Raw genomic sequence first — 10,318 nt, forward strand, 5'->3', positions numbered from 1 at the left:
AGCTCTTGTTATGTTGATCCACGGCCACTCATTCGTTGGTAGACAAGGAAATGAAATGTAAAAGCAAACTGGCTAGATAGCCTGTGAGCTACCAGTCAGCTAACCAGCTGACGAATGAGAAAAGTCGACTGTTGCATTTTTTCGACCAAGTAAGGCAGGGGCTCCCACTCGCGGTGGTCTGCCTCCTTGCAAATAATTTGTCTGCTACGTACACGCCAGATGGGCACCTAAGAATCAACGGTGTTGGTTTTTGGGAAGTTTAAAATTCACTAAAGCATAAAGAACATGTTTAATGTGTTTCAGGTGTTAATCGTTTTCTTTTCCTACATGTTTTCCACTATTCTATTTGTATGGATGTGGCTTCGCCTGTGCTACCACTTGATATGATAAGCTAATAAGAAAATTAAACCATAACATCTTGAACATCCTTTTACTAGATCATGATCTTTGGTCAGGTCTAATAACCTTCGAATGGTGAAATATTGTGAAGGGAAGTTTTATCAGTCTAAAATATTTCAATTTATTTGGATGATAAAAGTTAAATTACTTTTTAATTAACAGAATAGTAGCCTAGTAGTGATAGAACGCAGTCTATTTAAGCAATTCAGAAGCCAATGACACATTCCTGATCAGCAGCACCCGAGTTCAGACATGTTAAATTTACTTGTCATGTATGCGTTTACATTCTTATCTATGAAGAGCTTGCACAATCAATAGCAATACAAAGTAAATGTAAGTATTACGTTTGACCATCAACTGTGTGACATAATTTGTCAGTAACGTAGCCTACAAAGTCTTGCAACTCAAAGTAGGCTATAGCCAACGTCTGAACACTAATAACGGAGGGATATATGCAGGCAGTATATATGCAGCCAGATCTGTCTGATGCTGGTCTGGTTTATTTGCACGTGTGTGAGCTGCAGTTTTCAGTCAGTTATAGACACTGCAATGCCGTTATGTTTCCAAAAGAGTGCGCCATACAAACACTTTCATTTAAAGTCTCATGTGCCTCAGTTCAGGGGAATTGAGTTGATAACTCTGTATTGGTTTGGATCATAGTTTCAGTATGGAGGGTATAGACCCATGGGGACCACTCTAATTGTAAGATACTTGTTGATACAAAACTATATCATTGTACTGTAAGGCTCTCTTTTCAACCATGAACGCAGCAAGAACCATTGGTGAAAGTGTGTGTGTGTGTGTGTGTGTGTGTTTGAGTGTGTTTGTGTCCACATGGGCTTGCATGTGTGAAGGGGGACCTCTGATTGTGGTTACTCCTGTTATAATGACTTAAAACGGGTATGGCATGAAATTATCTAACTTTCCCGTGCCCAGACCAAAGGCAGGTCCGCAGATGTATGGGAGGATCAGAGAGCAGATGTCTTCTTGCATTTCTACCTGGTCTTCATTAGGTCACATGAGAGATGAAAGATGTAACAACCGTCTGTGGTAGGTTTACTGACCAAATTTCCCTAATGCCGGACAAGAAATCTTTTCATTCAGAAATGGATTTCTGTTTTGCTGTTACAGTTCTAAATGCACGTTTAAAATACTTCTATTGTTCTGTTCATGTATTGGTTGTGTATCTGGTTCTCAGTAAAGCTTAGAAGTGGGTTACTTTGAGTGAAAAATAAAACGACTCAGGTCTGAAATCTACTCACAATTTCTTTCAAATATGATTCAATGAAGATGACATCTCGTGGGACATTCTGTTTCGCCTGGGAGAAACAACAGCTTTTAAAGGCAGTTATGTAACTTACCAAAAGCCTTTGTTCAAAATGTGACTTAAAGCAGATAAGTGAAAGAACAAAATGAGGAAGGGTATACTAGTTGCTCCGAAGTGGAAGATCACCCAGTGGCAAAAGACTCCTTTTTCCAACGCTTAGGCTACTAGTTACAAGCTTAGGGTTAGGGTTAGCGCTGTTCTTCTTAAGGCACTGACTGCACAACCCAGCAGCACTGCCTAAACAGCTGAGGAGCTGAGTAGCACTCAGTGCACTTTCACCTGGCCCACCTGCCCGCTTGTTCAAACACCTTGTTGCCACATGGATGTTTTGCCATCCGCAGTGACCCATGGCGCTGTGTCTGGGCCTCTGACAGGTGACACAAAAGCACAGGTGGCCTCCTCTCCTCTTTCCCCGCTGCCAGCCTTTGATCTGTTCACCTAATCAGATCACTCGCAATTAGGGGACAATTGTAGCTGAGCAGATACAGGGCCACAGAGCCAGGTGTTTCTCCTGTCAAGTTAAAAATGGCTTTACTAAGGCTTAGAGGTGTGTGTGTGTGTGTGTGTGTGTGTGTGTGTGTGTGTGTGTGTGTGTGTGTGTGTGTGTGTGTGTGTGTGTGTGTGTGTGTGTGTGTGTGTGTGGGTGTGTGTGTGTGTGTGTGTGTGTGTGTGTGTGTGTGTGTGTGTGGGTGGGTGTGTGTGGGTGTGTGTGTGGGTGTGTGTGTTTGTTTGCCCTTGCTTGTGTCTGTGCGTCTGTGAGTTACAGATCAGGGGAAACATAAGATGACAACCAGGCAGCTTGATAAAAACTCCTATAAAGTACATTAGTCCATGGCCCTGTGTTGAGTATTACGCACAGAACTGATGAGGTAAATTGCAGATCATTTATCCTCACAAAAACAAAGGCCATGTTCCATTTTGGGCAGTTTTTATGTTGCTAGATCAAATGCTCCCATGATGTAATTTAAAACTCAGCTGACTAGATTAAGGCAGGACCAATGTTTGTAGATCATTGAGGAGAGGCAGACATCTTTCTGTTCCCCCAACTTTGAAATACATGCCTAATTTACAGGGTATTTGTCCAATTTTGTATTTGTGTGTGTACAGAAAAGGGAGAGACAGATCAAGAGATAGATGAATGAAGGGCGCACAAGACAGTGACAGGGTATCTCTAGTCCCACCCACAATTCGGGGCCATCGCTGTGGTCAATTTCACAGGATGTGCGGAGATGTTCTCCAGCACTCTTGAGAGTGGAGCACAGGGGTTTGCACACACGGACACCCCTCTCTCCCTCCATCTCTCTCTCTCCACCATACACAGACACACACACTCACACACACACAAACACACACACATACCATTTTTAAGGTCCTGGTCCTGCTGTGGTTTACAGCTGGGATGGCGGCTCTGCTGAGAGTGGCTACGCATCCACTGGCTCTGGGCCGGGCTAAAGGAATTCTGCAGGAGCAGCGCTCCGGTATCTACAGTAAGCCTCCCAAGCACAAGATCGGAGCCGGGGTAAGTGATGATAACTTAACTAAAGTTTCTAAAGATTTGTTCATTTCCTAACTGAGGTGATGTTTGGAATTGTCCTGCTCCTAGGCATTAAAACATTATTCATATGACAAACGATGATACCTTTTATTTCACTTGATGACAGGAATGACACGTAAATAAATCCTGATGCCCTGGTATGACATGGTGTTCACATACTCAGTACAATTTTTGATGGCTAATGAAAAATATAGCTTAACATCACACTTGAGGGAAAATCACAGAGAGGTTTTCTGTGACAGAATATCTTGTGTCAAACTTTTTCTGTCGTTTTGTGTTTCTTTAGACCTCATTATACATTTGGCATTTGCTAAGAAGACTTAAAACTAACTTGATTTTAATTCTATGTAGAGATACAACAAGTTATATTTACATGACCAGGAATCCAGTGTGGAATCAATCCTTTCTTGATTTATATTCAAGGTCTAAAACATAATGTGCTCTTATACATATCAAACAGACATGTCATTATCAAGTGAAGGACTAAATTTGACAGAACCAATTCAATATCCACCTGCCACATAAAAATAATTTCTGGTATTGGAAAGCCTGCAGCCCTGCTGAATTGTACACTTTAACATGTATGATACTTATGAACATGAGATGGACATGAAAAGTGTCTTTCATTTTCGTCCTCAGCAAAGTTTCTTCATCATGTCTGTGTTCGCTGTGGCCATGCTACTTCCAGCCGGCTGGATCATGCACCATCTTCCCGAATACCGCAAAAAATCCCGGCCCCCACACTGATGAGGAAGTTGGAGTTCTATGTGGGGCTACCTCCTCCTCTTTCTCCCACCTTACTCAGTTAACCCGGCTGCCTCTGAGTCCTTATCCACCACCACTTGATATACCTCCAATTGCCAGAGCCACCAGATGGAAAATGCTAAATGGATGCATTAACCGACCCCTGAATGGATGCGACAACCAACTGCTCAAAAAAACAACCTCACAATCTAAAGCCTTGGCAACTGTCCAATACATTTTCCCTGTAAATTTTTATGTCAGTGAGCGAAATATTCCATCAACGGTATGTCTTGGTGTTTAAGGCCTTGGAAATGTGGCCCCTATTGTCACTGCAGTGCTCACTAGCAACGACACGTACAATGTATACAACTGCAAATTCATTTTTCATTGTTAATAAAGCTAAGTCATGCGTGCAAATTGTATCTGAATCTTGCTTGATATATTGTGTCATTCACTTTCCTGATATCATGTGTGGTGGTTTCCCAGTGTTTTTTGATCACTTAAAGGCATGTGATGCATGTTTTTTTATGTGAAGGCAACCATTTTTAATGGCATTCTCAAATTCATTTTGGCATATGGTCATGTGAAAGACAGATAAACACGCCTGTTGTTCCCACTAACCCCAGTCAATTAATTATGTAGTTATACGGGTCCAAACCCCTGTGAACTGTACAAACAATGTGTTTCCAAAACACATCAGTTAGCAAGGTAGCAACAGTGGTGTAGTCCAGGGTATACGCAAGTATACGGACCCACTTATTTTTCAGTCAGCATTGCGTATACCCACTTCTCAAAACAAGGCGGTTATCCTTTGCTGTATGGGCTGCTTAAAATAAATGCTAAATTAAGAGTATACCCACTTCTCCAGGGACCACTACACCACTGGGTATCAACCTTTTATCAGTACCAGCTGTGCTGTTGTTGGTGTTTGCAAGGCAAGTCTGTTGATTAGCTTGCTAATTATGGACACAAAATCTCCTAAAAAATGATACTTTAAAAACTACTGTTATTAAAATCTCCATTACCATTTACCACTGACAGACATATCTTATGAATCCCTATTAGGGTTGCAAAATTCCGGAAATATTCAAAGTTTGAAACTTTCCATGGGAATTAACGGGAATAAACTGGACATTTTGGGGTAATTTGTACTAACTGTATTTACCTTTTCATATATGACCAAACATGACAAAACAAAATTGTTCACCATGCATGCAAACATTTGAACATCATGTTGAATAAAATAAAACAAAAAATTCCCTAATTCCCTAATTTGCAGTAATTACTTTTATTTTCGATAACTCGCCTAACTCGTGCTTTATTGATTCACCCCAAGAGTGGCGAGTTAACGAGGTAATGGTGTCCTTTATGTGGACATACATACATCCTACTCTCAATGCTGTAAATAGTTAGCCTACTGTTTACAGACAAACTTGGTATTAAAATTAACATGGCTTCAGTGTAACAAGTAATCAATATGCTAGGTAATGACAAAGACATTCAAAAACAACAGATGTCATAGGCTTACGTTTCTGGCAGACAATGTTCCCAACTAGCTGCATTCAGGGCCAAGCTGAGCTAGGTTTGCCTAGTCTTGTTTTCAACTACATTTAAGTTCCCTGTTATAGGCTAACATTTGTTTTTTTAAATTGTCAAAATGTCCAACATTCCCAGCGTAACTTCCCATGAAAAGTTTCCGGAAATGTACCACCCCTTTGCAACCCTAAGACCATAAACAATAATTCTTTACAAAGTATAATTCTTGAATTATTAATGCAAAACATTTTCCACATTACCCCCTACCCTTCTTCTAGCTGGGTGGCCAATGTGTTGTTTCCTTTTAAAAGGGAAATAACTCAAGATCATCAGAGGGAGATTATGCCACCAGAGCACTGCTCAACCCAGCTGAGTGTTTAGATGCCCACATCAACAAAGGAAACTCCACCAACAACAACAGTATAACTAAATATGGATCAAACCAGGTCATCAGTGTCAGAGGGGTGGAGTCTGGAGTGGCCCCAGTCTGGATTGGCCCCAGCCTGGAGAGGCAGCTGTTTAAGAAATGGCTCCTATTGCTCAATTAGCACAACATTGTGCTATGAACACGGTCATGAACTTTATGTCTGTGTGTTCCATGTCTTTATGAATGATGCATCTCTGACATTCAGTGCCTATATCTCTGGAATCTCTCAGCACACTTAAAAAAGAGCAGCACACAGCACAATCAAGGAGATGAGGACGCACTGACTGAATGTAACCCGCATTACGCTTATAGTTGGAGTTCCAAGAGTCTGCTGAATGGACCCCACACTACACCTATAATTGGAGGTCCAAGACTCTTGCCTGGTTACCTTAAGCTGATCTTCATTGTGTCAGTTTTGAGGAATATGTGTGGGTGCTTTGCTCCTCCATCATTGGGCTGGAAGAGATCACAGCCTGGACATGCTCCCATTTAACTACATGACTTTTATTTCAGGTTGTCCTCAACAAGACCCTTTTTGTGGACATGTGGGGTGCACTAATGATTATGTATATGTACATTTAGTAGTGTCGTTTTTTATCATAACATGAAATTACATTCATACTCATTCGTATTTTTTCAAAACCATTTCTTTGTAATACATTTAGCTCAGGCGATGAGATTACAGTTCCACCTGCATGCTAGAGTAATTCAAGGCAGAATCAGAGTTATTGTAGCCTCAACCACACTGTTTATCCACCACCAGTGAGCTTCTGTTTCCAGAACCTCTGTGAGGACTGAGTTGAGTTGCTCTACAGATGTTATTGTGTGAAGATGGACCAGCAGGACAATACATTTCCGTGTATCCTTTATAGGGAATTCTACAGTCATTTTAAAAACTTGCAAATATGTATAAAAGTTTAAATTCTTTATCATATTAGGGCAAAGAAGGAATTATTTACCTGCTCTGTTAAACTGATTCAAAATGTATAAACGGTGCTGATAGAAACGTCCCTTTATAAATGAAGAAGGACGTGGTGCCGTGTCCTCAACTCCCCTCTGAGGCGGGAGGGGAGGGCTCACTCCTCTGGGCTTTCCATGCTCATTCAGGAGGCCCATAAACACACACACACACACACACACACACACACACACACACACACACACACACACACACACACACACACACACACACACAAACACACACACACACACACACACACACACACACACACACACACACACACACACACACACACACAGACACACACACACACACACACACACACACACACACACACACACACACACACACACACACACATAGCCATGCTCATCCAGGAGACCCATGAAGCCCAAAAGAGGAATCACAAAGGGGATGGAAGAGTCAGAACTTTGGCCGGGTCAGAAAGTACGTACATCAAGCCTGCGAGGACAAGCACCAGGCCGTATTGTTTTTTATTCCGTGTATAATCTCTCCCACCAGCCAATAGACTGTTATCATGACACCCCTCATGGTGGCGCGTCTGTTGTTGTGGTAGGTTGAGTAAACAAGCCTCTGTGGGGTTCAATCATCATAGAAACACACGCACACACACACACACACACACACACACACACACACACACACACACACACACACACACAGCCATGTCACCACTGGATATTTTTCATGCTTATGAAACTTGCTGTGTGGAAGTGTCTGTTTGGTATCTCTACCTTTGAATTGCCTCCAGCACTGTACTCCCAGTACAGCAGGCAGGATGCAACTGATCTCACATAGATTAACGAGTAAATAGACGGGAATACTGTCCCCAGTGAAAACAGCATTTCCTGAAATTCCCACGACTCCAAACAGAATGTTCCGTTCCCTCCTGACTTGAGTTAAATAAGACATCCCTGCTGGTGCATTAGCGAGTGTAGCCCAACCAGTGCTTTGCAAAATGACATGCTAATTCATTTCAATGCATTCTTTCATGATTAGAGATCAACTTTTTGAATTGCTGTTTCTTTTCATAAGCTTCGGCATGTTTTTGCTTGCAGTAAAAACAATCTTTCGTCCTTCAATGCGTAGCATCATCTATAATTGTATTTCTTGATTCTGAAAGTGACAGTAGAGTTTAAGTAAGTAACTGTTTAACCAACTTTTGTCCACCTACTCTATTTAGTTTGAATCTGCATATATACATCATTTTAGAGAGATTCAGCATTTATTTAGATACACATTGATTCTGTGAAGTTATGCATTTTGAAAATGAAAATGAAAGCCTTTCTCTAAAACTTGAGCTCCATGACAGTAACCACGTATCTATGTGATGTACGTGAGGATTGAAACACTGTATAAAGTTCAAACCTCAACAATAAGGCAAGCCAATCAATGATGTCTACTTATTCACATTTGCGTATGTGCAAGCGTGTGTATAAGTGCGTGAGTGTGTGCATGTGCGTTTGTGTGTCGTTCGGGGTAGCTAGACTGGATGACCCCCCCCCTGCTAGAGTGTGCAGGGATCCACAGGGACACTGGCTCTCCAGTCTCCATTGGCTGAGGGGTCGCCTTGGGGACATTTCAGTTCGGGCGTCATGGATACGCAGGCATTCGCTTTCCCACACTGGTGTTTATTTGGACAGCTTCTGAAGGTTTAAACCCCTTAAGGTGGCAAGAGTTCTGACTGCACGAGGAGCTACTGTTGTTGTTTGAGCTAGTCACTTATTTCCACTCCCTCTTTTCCTTCCGGCACTGTCCTCTGTGGGATTGGATGTTCCAGAGAATTCCACAAGCCTCTGAATCCATGTCTCTTCTTCCCTCAAGCTTACTTAAATTGAGTGTGTGTGTCTGTATGATTTATTTATGGACTGCCGATATTATTAATAAATAATTGATTTTCCTGTTTTGAGAATCACTTCCAGTGACAATCACTTCATTGGGGATTTAATTAGTTTGTCAGAATAATCACAGTTCTGATGTAAACACAGCGAGAAACCTTCTGGGAAAGGGCACTGAGATTGAATATAATGTCCTACGACTGTGTGTCTACTGAACACAAGAATGCATTCAATGTACATGACAAATACTATTTCGAAAACTGTTTGAGAAACAATGCTTCGTGCCCATATCGTTATGCCCTATTGGAAAATGATATGATGTCAAAGAGACAGGTTATCAGAATCATGAAAGGTCATCTTGTCTTTCAATCTTCTGACGTGGCCCTGGTATCAGGTGTGTGAGATTGCTGGACCAAGGAACACCTCATCATCCAAAACACACCCATGGCAAAAGTCTGTACAAGTATTTAATTCTGGTGCATTTTGTGCACTATGGACAATGGAACTACTTTAACTGCAGAAGTTGTGCTCTCCACGCCACGCTCTCCACGCCAATGTCATCCGGATTTATCTGAAAGACGGGCTCAAAGTTGTTGCTCAAAGTACAAAACGCTCATAAGAGCAGGTGAAGACAGAGGATGGAGTTTGATGAACATTACCATTAATGAAGATCTACATCTTGTGTCATGGGTGTTGTGTCATTTTCAAAGTTACATTCAAACTCATTGAAATGAATGGACATAACTCTGTTGCCAAGAAGTGCAGTTCAGTTGCGCTTTGTTTTCATAATCAGACAGATATTGCCAAAAATGGTGTGTTGTTCTTCATATTCTTAATCTTCAATAGTAGTATCCTTTGTGACACCTTGGACCTTGTAGTGCCTCCTCCAGTTTGGATTGTGAAGAGAGGCTCCCTCTTGTGGTAACATGTTGCAACTCAGACAATTCAGAGAGGTTGCAGTCTTTCAGCAGCCAGATGTAAACAACTCACATCTAGAGACAACCTTCAGGGATTTTGACTTGAATGCAGGTGGCAATAGTTAGATAAATAAGTCAGTTCAACATTTCTAGATCAATGTTGTGAAAGTGGAGCTCAGATAGAGATCAAACGTTGCAATGGTGAGTGTGATTCAGTATATGGGTGGGTTTGAGAGGGGAAAACCAGCCTTTTCTTTTACCAAAATGTAATAATTATCAATCTTCCCTCTGAGGTGTCAAGGTATCATTAGAGCTTTAGAGACTGGAGTGGATGCAACCAAACGTTTGTTTAATTTGTGATGATTACTTACCTGAAACCCTGGTAAGTTACAGTATTCACAATATTTCTTGAATAAAGAAAGTATCTGTGTCAGCTTTATGGAAAGGATTAATATAACAAGGCCCAGAGTTAACATGATCTTACAAAGTGGCCCCTCAAAGAGATGGCTCACGACACCAAAGTAGCTTTGTGGTATTTCAGTAAATCTAAAACTAGAGGGCTGAATAAAACATGAGGCTGTTTCCATTGTAAG

General features: G+C 41.4%; 1 protein-coding gene across 1 annotated transcript; it reads left to right on the top strand.

Moving 5' to 3' along the window:
* Window positions 1–2,985: 2,985 nt before the first annotated feature.
* Window positions 2,986–4,392, top strand: LOC308383016 (cytochrome c oxidase subunit 8A, mitochondrial). The gene is made up of 2 exons (XM_080860589.1): window positions 2,986–3,245; window positions 3,921–4,392. Exons 1-2 carry the CDS (start codon window positions 3,126–3,128, stop codon window positions 4,026–4,028), a joined length of 228 nt encoding a protein of 75 aa, XP_080716715.1. The 5' UTR covers window positions 2,986–3,125; the 3' UTR covers window positions 4,029–4,392.
* The last annotated feature ends 5,926 nt before the right edge of the window (window positions 4,393–10,318 follow it).

The sequence above is a fragment of the Sprattus sprattus genome, assembly GCF_963457725.1.
Source record: "Sprattus sprattus genome assembly, chromosome: 2".
Lineage (NCBI taxonomy): Eukaryota > Metazoa > Chordata > Actinopteri > Clupeiformes > Clupeidae > Sprattus > Sprattus sprattus.

Excerpts from the sequence above, each read along its gene's own strand:
- LOC308383016 (XM_080860589.1), top strand. The coding sequence starts at position 3,126 with ATGGCGGCTCTGCTGAGAGTGGCTACGCATCCACTGGCTCTGGGCCGG. Across the intron at positions 3,246-3,920 it reads AGCACAAGATCGGAGCCGGG|CAAAGTTTCTTCATCATGTC; the intron begins GTAAGTGATGAT and ends TTTCGTCCTCAG.